The sequence below is a fragment of the Dioscorea cayenensis genome, chromosome 3 (assembly GCF_009730915.1).
Source record: "Dioscorea cayenensis subsp. rotundata cultivar TDr96_F1 chromosome 3, TDr96_F1_v2_PseudoChromosome.rev07_lg8_w22 25.fasta, whole genome shotgun sequence".
In the NCBI taxonomy this organism is placed as follows: Eukaryota; Viridiplantae; Streptophyta; class Magnoliopsida; order Dioscoreales; family Dioscoreaceae; genus Dioscorea; species Dioscorea cayenensis.
In genome coordinates this window covers 17,889,855-17,902,222 of record NC_052473.1, presented here as the reverse complement: position 1 = coordinate 17,902,222, position 12,368 = coordinate 17,889,855, and the positions used below count along the sequence as shown (strand labels likewise).

The following is a 12,368-nucleotide window of genomic DNA, read 5'->3' as shown; positions in this document are numbered from 1 at the left end:
CTCAGAGTGATTGGAATCGAATTATTGAGAACCTCAATAATCTTTTGGAAGCCTTACAAGAAAATCATGTATGATTTATATGGCAAAATATTTTACAAGAAAATCATGTATGATGCTCTGAATAATAAGTCAATAACCACTGCCATGACTTTCTTCTCTAGTCTTGCTCATAGACCTTGTCTTTGCTTCTCCTTGTGTTTATTATTGGCCTGTTGGATGTTTTTTTTTACTTTATTTGGTTAAAGAATTTGGCATTAATGAAGTTGTGTGTGTATATATATATTACTTGTGCTGTTTTTATGGACTCTTTTAGTTTACAGAGCATGTGTTTGTGTTATTATTATTATTTTTTTAAATTACATCTATCTAATAGCTAATGTCAATGTTGAGTACTTTATTCATTTGGAAATTTTAATATTGTATCAAATCAATCAAAAAGCATAATATAATAGCAATATGCTGCTTATATGTCTTTAAGATTATAAACAATCCATTTGTTATGTGGCATAAGACTCTCATGTGTGCTATTGGTGGTTGCAATTAACATCTTTTTTTTTTTAAATCTTATGTAGATTGCGACAAAATGGATACTAATGAATCGGGATCAACACTGTCGAATGAAGTGCAATCTACTAGTGTAAATGTTCGACAAAAAAAAGACATTGCATGTAAATACATAAGCGAGGCGCAAAATTCTCAAGGAAAAAGAATGTTGGTTTGCAATTTTTGTCATAAACAAAATGCAGGAGGAGGGATTAAAAAAATGAAACAACATCTTGCTGGATCAAAAGGCAATGTTGATTCATGCAAGCGAGTACCTTCAGATGTTCGGTTTTTGATGCAAGGGCATTGAAAGAAAATGTTCAAAAGCCCAAAGAAAAGAAAGGATGTTTTGATGAACTTGAAGGTGATGGTATTGGAGACACTTCTTGTCAAGTAGGCAAAAGTAGTACTTGTGTGGGTGCAAATTCCAATGGAAAAAGAAAAGCTTCTTTTGGCATTGAATCATATTTTACACATGGAATTGCCGATCCTACCCAACCAAGTATAAAGGCTTCTTTGCAAAGTTAGGAGAAATGGCACGATACTGATATGTCAATTGCGATGTGGTTTTATCAAGCATGCATTCCTCTAAATGTTGTTAACTCTCCTTTTTTCCAAGTTGCAATTAGCAAGATAGCAAGTATGGGTCATGGCTATACTGGTCCTAGTTATCATGCATTAAGAGTTAACTTGTTAAGAGATTACAAGCAACAAGATGGATGGACAGATTCAAGACAAAGATCTTTGATCAATTTTCTAGTATATTCTCCTAAAGGCATATCATTTATTAAGTCAGTTGATGCTTCAGGCTTTATTACAAATGCAGAGACATTGTGCAATCTCTTTTCTAAAATCATTGAAATGGTTGGTCCTAAAAATGTAGTTCATATGGTGACAGACAATGGAGCAAATTACAAGGCTGCTGGAAGGAAGATTACATAGAAGTATGTTAATATTTATTGGTCTCCATGTACCGCTCATTCTATAAATTTGATTATGAAAGATATTTCTGAAATGTATACTGTTCATAGTTTGGCTATTCTTGCTTCAAAGATAACAGTTTTCATCTACAATCATAAATGGGTTTTGAATTGGTTAAGAAACAAACCAAATTGGACAGAAATTATTCGTCCAGGAGCTACTCGTTTTGCCACTACTTTATTGCATTGCAGAGTTTGCATGACCATAAAAGTTACTTACAAGCTTTGGTTGTTTCTTCAAACTTCAAAAAATTTCTTACTATGGAAAAAGGGAGAGAAGTAAAGCAAATTATTTTGGATGAAAATTTTTGTAGAAATTGCTTGATAGTGGTGAAGATAATGGGGCCATTGATTCGTTTGTTACGAATTTGTGATTCTGATGAAAAGCCGGCAATGGGATACGTGTATGATGGAATATATAGGGCTCGGAAAAGCATTAAAGAATTGTTCAAAAGGAAGAAACATTTGTACAAGCCTTACACTTCCATTATTAAAGATCGGTGGAATAGGACTTTACATACGGGAATTCATGTTTTGGCATATTGGTTGAATCCGGCATTTCAATTTGATGAGCATAACTTGTGCCAAAAATTGGAGGTTCAACGAGGCATACTTGATGTAATTGAGCAGCAAACAATGTTTAAACCAAGTGAACTCATGGAAGAGATGAAAGTATTTAGGGAAAGACAAAAAACTTTTGCTCGGCCACTTGCTTTAAGCACTAGCAAGACTACTACTCCTGGTAAGATTGAAATTGCTTTATTTTAACTTATATAACATATAATTGATTTTTAAGTTTTTAATTTTTATAATTGTTCAATATATTAACATAATTTTGCTATATATTTTTGTAGATGAATGGTGGAAATTCTTTGGTTGTGATGTTCCTAATTTGCAAAAATTGGCAATTAAGATTCTTAGTCAAACTGTTTCTTCTTCTGGGTGCGAACGTAATTGGAGTGTATTTGAACATATACATACCAAAAAAAGAAATAGATTGGAGCACCAACGACTCAATGATTTAGTATATGTTCATTATAACCTACGTTTGCAACATAGGTACAAATATTTGTGTTTTTTTACTCTCACAAAATTCATATGATATTGATGTAATTTTTTTTCCTAGGTTGGCTTCAAAAAATAGATCTTATGATCCAATTGATTATGAGTGTATTGATAAAACCGAATTTTGGGTGGTGGAAGAAAAACCGGAAGGAGAACTTGATTATGATGAATTGGAATCTATGTTAGAAGAGCAACCAAGAGTGGATGAAGAATCAACCAACTTGTCTAAAGGTTAATCTTATTAAGTTTTTGAACTATTATTTTCACAATAGTTAATGTTGTTGATATTTAATATTCTTATGATTTTTTTAGGTGGTAATGAAGATGATATGGTGGGCATTGAGGATGATGATAATGCAATGAATGGTGTCCAAGGAATGGCTATCAATGAGTTGGATGAAGAAAATTGGCTTACATGATTACATCTCCTATAAGAAATTAGATGAAAATGTTTTTGCTATGTTGTTGATTTGGTAGACTTTCATATTGTGGTTAACTTGTTAAGTTTTTGCTATGCTATTGATTTTGTAGACTTTCATATTTATGTATGGATGTTGTGGTTAACTTGTTAAGTTTTTGCTATGCTATATATTTTGTAGACTTTCACATTTATGCATGGATGTTGTGGTTAACTTGTTAATTATTTGCTATGTTGTTGATTTTGTAGACTTTCATATATATATATATATGGATGTTGTGGTTATAGTTGTTGAGTTTTGTGCAATTTTGGATATTTTTTCTTTTGAAAATTTCAAAAATTATTTAGGATTGTATATATATTTTTTGTTTGATCTCAAATTAGCTTTGTTGTTATGATTTTATCTTTTAATACATATTATTTAATTTTTAAAAAATATTTATAATTTTATATTATTTTAAATATATATTTATGATGTCATCCGGTCTGACCAGAATGGGTCATCTGGTTGGACCGATCAACTCATTACCTAAATCTGAGGCCGGTTCGCTTCCCGGTCTGGTTTTAAAAACATTGGGATGAGCTTATCTCCTAGAAATATGGATTTCGCCTTTCAAGATGACAATCATGTCTGAGATTAGCCATTCTCAATACTGGCATCTGGGCCGTCTATCAAAGATAGGGACTCCCAAATTGAGTAGTTAAGCGTCTGGGCGAAGGATGAGTCAGGGAATTTTCCTAGTCTCAAGCAAAACAATTCTTGTTAATGACTCTTAATATCTCTTCCTTTCTCAAAGAAAATTTGAAATTGAAATCAACATGAAAAAAAAAGACAATTTATAATAAATATATTTCCATGTTTATTTTGGCATGTATTTTTTATCTGATACTTTTCAGTCCCCGAATATTTTATTTAACTTCCATAATACACTATCTCAAGAGTAACAGTATCAGTAAATTTGAAAATAATTCTAAGTAGAATCATGGCCCTTACTATGACATAACATATCTGCAAATGAAGGTGGGTCTGGAAATGGGCCACCAATTTCTCTGCCTGGTGTCCCTTCACCCTCTGATGGAGTCCCTGCATCATCATCATCATCATCATCATCATCATCATCCACATTCCCAACAACATGATCATCATGTCCGTTATAAGAAGCGCTCACTGAACTCTGCATCTCCAGTGCAACCATTTCCTCTTCTTTTTTATCCTTGAATGTATCAGCACATTGTAACTCTGGCCTGTCATGGTATTTGATCATCAAAAGAAGTCTTTGCCCAAATGATAACTTAGGATCAGCATCTCTGACAATGTGCCAATTCTGATAGAAGAACATGGATATATGTATCAGAAAGGCAAGCATGGAGGTCACACCAGTGATGAGAAACAATCCCCAAAAGCTCTTGAAAGTAATCATGCTTGAAGATGAACCATCTTCCTCAACAGAACATGCTTCAACATCATACAAGTAACGTTGGTCAAGGTCTTCCATTTTTTCTTTCTTCTCTGTCATGTTTAAAATGGCTCTTGAAACATCTGCAACCATTGGTGATCCTATGGGAAATGCCTGCAAATTAATCGACAAATAAATCACAAGTTAGTAATTAGAATGCGGAAAAACAATGCAAATGTTGGTTTAATTTCATCAGACTTACAAAGCCAAATCCATTGGTTTTGTATATAGGTCCAACCATGGTGTATTTGCCACAGTGATTGTGGAGGAACGCTTTGACGTAAGGAATCTCATCGACAATGGCAGCCACTGTTCCACTGCTTAATCCCTCTTCATACTCATCTGGGGTTTTGTATGGAATGAGTCTTGATTCATCAAAGTTCGATCCTTTCAAAAGACGAAGCACGAATGAACCAACCAAGTAGCCAACTTTGCTTTTGCTCCTTAAAAGCTCACTGAAATCAGTGAGAGTCGGTTGGCGTTGTTCCACTGTCAATATCGACGATAAGCTTGCAGTATAACTTTGCTGCAGAATCAGGACTACAAACAACCAAATAATCAGAACAATCCTTGATATATTGTTCATCATGCTCCCCCTGTGAGCGAAGACAAGAGTCGAGAAAGTGAAGTAGAAGATTGTGCCGATTTGGTTAGATGGAGGACCTCTGAATTCTAAATTAACACGGTGTTCTAAAATCCAAACCACAATCCCTGTGAATATGAAGAATACACCAGTGGCAATCCAGAGGCTTGTGCTTAATGGCTCTGCAAATGTCCATGCATTCTTCCTACGCCGATCCCTGACGGGGACAACCATAAACACACCAGACTCAGTGTACGGCATAGTGAAATCAACATACTGAGATCGGTTCGCTATCACTGTTATATCCCCAACTACAGCATCATACCTCTGCATTAATCAGTCAAAAAAGAAAAATGAAATACAATGCAGATAAGCAAGCATCAAAATTCAAGTGATCACTGACCTTGAGGTACACCTGATAAATAAGATCATCATAACTTCCACTCATTTCTCCCGTCTCATTGACAAAGTATTCATAAGTATAATTGACTTTATAAGGCAATGCAGCCATTACTTTATCAAAGACTTCAATGCAGTAACCTGTTGGTCGAATTGAAGAATCATTAGCAGTAACATTCACAAACTCACGGAAACCAGGTTTCACCGGAATGCCAACACTAAGATTTCTCCCATTGGTTGGCCACTCCCATCCTCTAGGAGGAACATGAGCAGAATCACCAGGCCAATTAATAGCTTCAACCTTAACATTCTTTTTTGCATTCAATTCCATAGAAAAACCATTAGCTGGTGTCCAAAATCCAATCCTGTGTCTCCCATTTCCAACAACATTAACAATCTCAAAGTTGTTTGTCTCGAGCTGTCCATCAATCAGATGAAACTTCCCACTAATTCCATCAAATGTGATGTTTGAGATCCATTCGACAAGTTCTGGACCAATCTGTGACTTGCCAATACTTTCCAAATCAGTAGAGTTCTTCCTCACATTGTTCATCAAGAATGTGTAATTTGCCGAAAAAACGCTCTCAGCTGCCATTGCTAATGACCATACAGTATCATAAGCCCATAAACTAAACACTGTCAAGGGCTCACTAACTTGAGCAGATGGATTCTCCAACTTAAATTTCTTAACAAATCTTGCCTTGAAATCTTGAAGCCTGTGGTTATCCTCACTGACATAAGGTTTAATACCCAAAACACCTTGCATTACACTGGTTGCTGATGATCCATAGAGGTCCACAATGTCTGTCAAGCCATAAGTAGTGATCCAAACATAACCTTTGTTCATCATTCCTGTTTTTATTTGCATTTGAGAAGACTTTGAAACCAAGAGAATATGGCATGTGGACAATGAAGACTCTGGTTTGCATGTCCTTGAGGCTTCTCAAGCTCCTTGCTAATGAGCTTCATCATTGGCTGAAAATAGGAATTGGACTCGGTGAGTTACGGGGCATCGATCTCAATAAGGGCATCGATGACATGCGGTATAATTCCGTTCCCGAACTCGGTGTCTGCATAGATCAGGACTACTTGTCTCCATCCAAAGTTTTGAACAAGAGAAGCAAGGACTTTGGCCTGAGAAGCATCATTCATTCCAGTCCTGATGAAGTATGGAGACTTCTTTGTTGAAAGAGAAGAGCTCTTAGCAGTGAAAGAGATGATTGGAACTTGAGCACTGTTTCCAAGCTCAATCACAAACTTAGCTTGTCTTGATGTTTGTGGTCCAATTATAGCTTGCACTTGAACATTCTTCAAAAGATCAAGAGCTGCATTTCATACACACAACCATGAAACCATGAATTTCACATACATAACAAACAATTTCTTGTTTTATAAGATGATAAAGCTATCGCAGAAAGAGATAGGCATGTATGCAGATATGCACGCAGTAGCTTTTAATAACCCTTTAAAGATAAATTCTCCTATCATGTAATCTGAAAAAAATATTATTCTTTATCCAAAAGATACACACTAGAATCAGTAAATAATACTGGTAAATAGTATTGTGCCTTAATGTTTGTGTTTTATTTTTATTTTAAAAAAAAAAACTGCACCAGGCAGCTATTTATTAAAACAGAGAAAGGAAATTAACAAAAACATACAAAGCAAAGGCACCAGCTAGAACACAATGCCTTAATGTATATTGCATAAACAGTACTAATCAACAATATTACAAAAGCAAGATTTTGAATTCTCAACGCTATATATATATTGTAGTGAGTTACCATCGCACTATCAATGGTTCCTCCATGACATACTATACTGGTAAATAGTATTGTGCCTTAATGTTTGTTTTTTATTTTTATTTAGCGCACTCGACGACTATTTATTAAAGCAGAAAGAAACTAGAAAAACATACAAAGCAAGACACACATCTAGAACCACGGTGCCTTAATGTATATTGCCCTTACAAGCGATGCTAATCAACAATATTACAAAAGCAAGATTTTGAATTCTCGACTCTATATATATATATATATATAGAAAAGGTTCTCTGTGGACGTGCATAGACGTCCACGGATAGCTTCGACAATCTAACGCTTTACTTTAGAGTGAGGAGCTGTCTTGGAGTGTAAGAGTTCATTAGTTTTAATTTTTGTTTTATCATGGTCGTTTTCTTTCGTCATGTTCATAAGCACGTTAATAATGTTTTATTGAATAGTGTCCGTACCGTTGGATCGAAATCCAGCGGTCCAGTAACATTCGACGATTTTTGAATGCAGTGAGCGTGCATAGAGGTTGATCATCCATCATATATATATATATATATTGTAGTGAGTTACCATCGCACTATCAATGGTTCCTCCATGACACACTATTCTCCGTGCTTCATTCAATCAAATAACATTGAAACATGAATGAACTGTATAACAAACACCCCACATCTAGAGACGTACAGAGAGAAACAGAGACATTTATTTATTAAAGTCTAAACAAGAGAGACAGAGAAGGAGAGAAGACCTGCAGAAGCAGAAGCAATACGATCATCCTTGTTGACATCTTGCAAATGAAGAGAGAGCCTTTTGGTGAAGTTTGAGTGAGAATTGTAAAAGTCCTCCATGGCCATGGACATGCAGCTCCAGCTTATGTTTCCCAGCCATGTCTTAGTGTCAAGAATCACGCCAACATCAAATGAACTAGTGGTGTTTCTAGATTTGTTGGAAGTGGTGGTTCCCTGAGCATAGACTTTGTTTTGCCCAATGCTCAGACATGAAAACAAGATGAAGAGAAGCAAGATTAAGTGATGATGCCCTGGCTTCCCCATCTCATCATGTTTCTTCATAATAAATGTGGATATAGTGTTTCTTCATTTCACTCAAAATTTTTGTTTATAAGTTTAGGATGGAAGTCTTTGTGCCTCATAACAAGTCAAAGTCAAATCAAGTCGTTGCCAACGTGTTTGCTTGACTTCCAGGTCAACCAAAGAGTAGGTTTTCTCTCAACCAGAAGACAAGGAGTCAATGGTTTTACAATGTAAATTTTATTTTAATTATAATAAAATTACACTTGCACCGTCCTAGTTTTTTTACAAAATATAGAAATGTGATTTCGGATTTGGAACCATGCATAGTTTTTGTCTTATCCAATATCTCGCTTTTTTGACAAAATTATGGAATTTTTGGTGGAATGCAAGAACACCATAGACTGTTTTATTTGTTTTTTTTTAAATAAATATGGATAAATCACAAATTTATTAAAAAACTTTTTTATTGTGCTATTATTTAGAATATTTGGTTAGAAAAAAATATTCATATTTTTAATTGTAACTTGCTCCCATTACTATTGATTATTCTCAAAACTAATAATATATTTTTATTTAGTCTATGTAGTCTCTAGGATAAAAATTAAAAGAAAAAAAATTGAATTCTTAGTGGCATGTGAAAATGATTGGAGAAATCCAACAATCAACACTGGATCCGGCTAGTTCTACTCTATTTATTAAGATCACAATGCAATAAAAATAATTACCAATTGGAGTTCTATATTAGCGATAACATTGCTAATTTTTAATTGTAATATAAATATGTACATATATTATTTAGTTTGAGTTTAAAATACTATGAAATAATGTAAAAACTTTTATTTTATCAAAAGAGTTTTTTCACCAAAATACAAGATAAATTATGATATTTGTGAAGTAATAATTTAAATGTTTTTGTGATTTACATAGAAGAAGAATGTCATCTTTACAAGATAGTTTAATAAGAAATGAGTTATTAAATCATATAATTAATTAATTTTATGCGAATATCTGTTTTTGACATGTTCATATGTTGAAGTTGATGGGAAGTTGTTGATTAATTTGTTAACTCCTTCACATGCATTTCAGTGCTAAGACCGCTAAGTTAGGCTTATGACTTGACTCATGAGATTACTTCAATTTTATGTTCTCTAAATAAATAGATAAAAATTCCAATCATAATTAAGTATTGCCTTAATTAACATAAAACATCTTGAGTAAAGATCTCATGCATCTGAGGTCATAGTTTCTTGATGTCATGTGTGCTTTTATGTGTTAATGTTCTTAGTTGTATGTGGATTGCTTGTTGATCGTATTGCTATTGTTGTTATTTTTTTTCTTGTACTCTGCTTAGGCTATTTACTTCTCAGTTTTATTAATCTAAGTTTTGTCCATTTTAACAAAAATAAAATAAAATAATAAAAATTAAAATATAAAACATCATTCCCAATATAGAAATGCTATTTATGCCGAATTAATAGACCGAATTGGTAGTCCAAATAATGTGGATGTTTAATAAAAAAAAATAACGTGGATGCCAAATTGGCATCCATATCAGCATCCACGTCATTCTTTATTATCTTTATTTAAGATTTAATTTTTTTTATAATCTAAACCCTAATATTTCACGCCCCAACTCCAGTTCGCCAGACTTGATGCGCTGACAAACCACCGCACACTTATAGTGCATAGCACAATAGGTATTTAAGGCCTCAAAACCCATTACAAAACATAGCATACAATCTAACATAACTGTAAATTTCAAAAGTCATAATTAGAAATTTACAAAAAAATTACTAAATACATGCCGCATAGTTTACAATACAAACAGAATTATAGCTTAACCAACACCATGGATAGGATTGCTATTTGCTCACTCTCAATAAGCTATGATACTCCTGATATGAAAAAAAATAATTAAACAATATATTATGAGCTTGACAGCATTGTAAGTATCCATTAAAAACATCAGGATCATAAAAGTTTCAAAATTTCAAAACTCAAACAAAGTATAATAAAATACAAGTTATCATAATCAAATTCATAAGTCAAGTTCTATCAATAAAACATAACTGATCAAAAAGTCATGCATATATGTCCCATAAATAATTATTACCAAAACAATATGTCAGAGGTCATATGTTTATCCTCGGTGACCCAAGCTAGAATATCAGAGTTTATTTATTTACACTCGATAACTCTAGCCAGAATATCAGATGCCGTTATTCTTCATCGACGAAATGATGCGAAAATATAGTCTCTTAAAAAAATACTTGTTGACAAGGTCAGTATTTAACCCCCAGTGGCAAGGTTAGTGCACAGTTAATTGGGACTAATTTCTATGTTAAAATACTTCATGTTCACAAAAAACAACAAACTATCAAAGTTCAAATTTATCAAAATACAAAGTAATTTACCAAGAAAATTTTATGTCACCAATCTTATGATCCCATTTTTAGAATATCAAAATAAGCAAGTTAGAATTCAAACTTGAATAGATACTTTAAAATTATAATTAATCATAAAACAAAAAATATATATAACATTTTCAAGCAACTCAGAAGAATACAAATAATCTTAAATTAAATAGACTATCTAATTATTCATAAATTTAAATAATCAGAAACTAAATATGAAAATCCAGAGGTTAAATAATCAAAATTTAAATAAATTATCTGAAAATTCAGAATTTAAAATAATCCGAATTTGAAAAAAAAAACATTTAAACACTTCAAATTCAAAAGAATTAATGAACATTTAGGGGGCGTTTGGTTGGATGTAATTCTAAATGCAGTGGATTTCTAATTACAATGTAATTAGAAATACTTGGTTTTCAAAATACAGTGCAGTCAAATCTTGTGTTTGGTTAAATGTAACCAAAATTAATGTATTATAAAATTTTATGTTTGTTTGAAAAGATTTGTAAATCTGTAATTGGAAAATGCATCTGTATATGTGTGTGTATATGCATATATGCATATATGTATACAATTATATATATGTATAAATATATGAATATATGTGTATATATGCATATATGTATACGAGTATATATATCTATATAAGTACATGTATATATGTGTGTATATATTTGTATATGTATATATATATAGATATATAAGTATATTTATCTGTATAACTATATGTATATACATATACATATATACATATATGTATGTGCATATACACATATACATATATGGGTATATATATGTATATGTGTAAAAATACATATATGAGTATATATATGCATATATGTATGTGTATGTGTATATATACGTATATGAATATATACATATATAAGTATATATATATGTATAAGTATATGTATATATGTATATATGTATATATGTATATATGTATATGAGTATATATATGTATGTATAAAAATACTTGTATATGTTTATATAAATATATAAATGTATGTGTATGTGTATGTGTATGTGTATGTGTGCATGTATGTATATATATACATTAGTTTTCAACTCCCAGGATTTGGTTTTACGCCCAATTTGGGCGTAAAACCAAATACACCAAAAAAATACTATTGTAATGTATTCCCAATTATATCAGGATTTGTAAATACACTCAAACAAACAATGAATTTCATGAAGTAAGTATTTTGTTTTACATGTAAAACCAAATACACCTAAACAAACACACCCTTAAATAATTTCAAGATAATGCCAAAATACTATTAATTAAATAAACATAATTTGACTAATAAACAGAAATCCAATTATTCAGAATAAATAAATAAAATATTTAATTTCAAATTTAGCTAAAGTCAAAAGATCTATATATATATATATATATATATAGCATAATTTATATGTGGTTACTTACCTGCCTAACGCCCAGATTTTGAATTCACACTAATCGAGTTTTCTCGGAAAGTCCTATATTTGGGAATAACCTATTAGAATTATAGACAAAACAAATTCTAAAATTTATATGAATGCAAAAACATTTTCAAGACACTAACGAAGTTAACAAAGTCAAGACTAATAACCAATTCTCCTACAACCCCTAAGTTTGAAATCAGCATAGCTTTGCAAATTCTAACCCACATCAGAAATTTCAATCTTCTGAGAAAACTAGACATCTACATCTATATTATATC

The 12,368-nt window shown here is 32.1% G+C and overlaps 2 protein-coding genes across 2 annotated transcripts; both read right to left on the bottom strand.

The window, feature by feature from the left end:
- Positions 1–3,865: 3,865 nt before the first annotated feature.
- LOC120284132 (glutamate receptor 2.7-like) lies at positions 3,866–6,298 on the bottom strand. The gene is made up of 3 exons (XM_039290934.1): positions 5,450–6,298; positions 4,666–5,373; positions 3,866–4,577 (listed from the first exon to the last, which is right to left on the bottom strand). The coding sequence occupies exons 1-3, from the start codon at positions 6,293–6,295 to the stop codon at positions 3,978–3,980; spliced, it is 2,154 nt and encodes a 717-aa protein (XP_039146868.1). The 5' UTR covers positions 6,296–6,298; the 3' UTR covers positions 3,866–3,977.
- A 149-nt stretch (positions 6,299–6,447) lies between these two features.
- LOC120251185 (glutamate receptor 2.7-like) lies at positions 6,448–8,281 on the bottom strand. The gene is made up of 2 exons (XM_039259726.1): positions 7,966–8,281; positions 6,448–6,770 (listed from the first exon to the last, which is right to left on the bottom strand). Exons 1-2 carry the CDS (start codon positions 8,267–8,269, stop codon positions 6,448–6,450), a joined length of 627 nt encoding a protein of 208 aa, XP_039115660.1. The 5' UTR covers positions 8,270–8,281.
- Between the last annotated feature and the right edge of the window lie 4,087 nt (positions 8,282–12,368).

Excerpts from the sequence above, each read along its gene's own strand:
- LOC120284132 (XM_039290934.1), bottom strand. The coding sequence starts at position 6,295 with ATGATGAACAAAGGTTATGTTTGGATCACTACTTATGGCTTGACAGAC. Across the intron at positions 5,374-5,449 it reads TTTATCAGGTGTACCTCAAG|AGGTATGATGCTGTAGTTGG; the intron begins GTCAGTGATCAC and ends TGATTAATGCAG. Across the intron at positions 4,578-4,665 it reads AAACCAATGGATTTGGCTTT|GCATTTCCCATAGGATCACC; the intron begins GTAAGTCTGATG and ends ATTAATTTGCAG.
- LOC120251185 (XM_039259726.1), bottom strand. The coding sequence starts at position 8,269 with ATGGGGAAGCCAGGGCATCATCACTTAATCTTGCTTCTCTTCATCTTG. Across the intron at positions 6,771-7,965 it reads TATTGCTTCTGCTTCTGCAG|CTCTTGATCTTTTGAAGAAT; the intron begins GTCTTCTCTCCT and ends TATGAAATGCAG.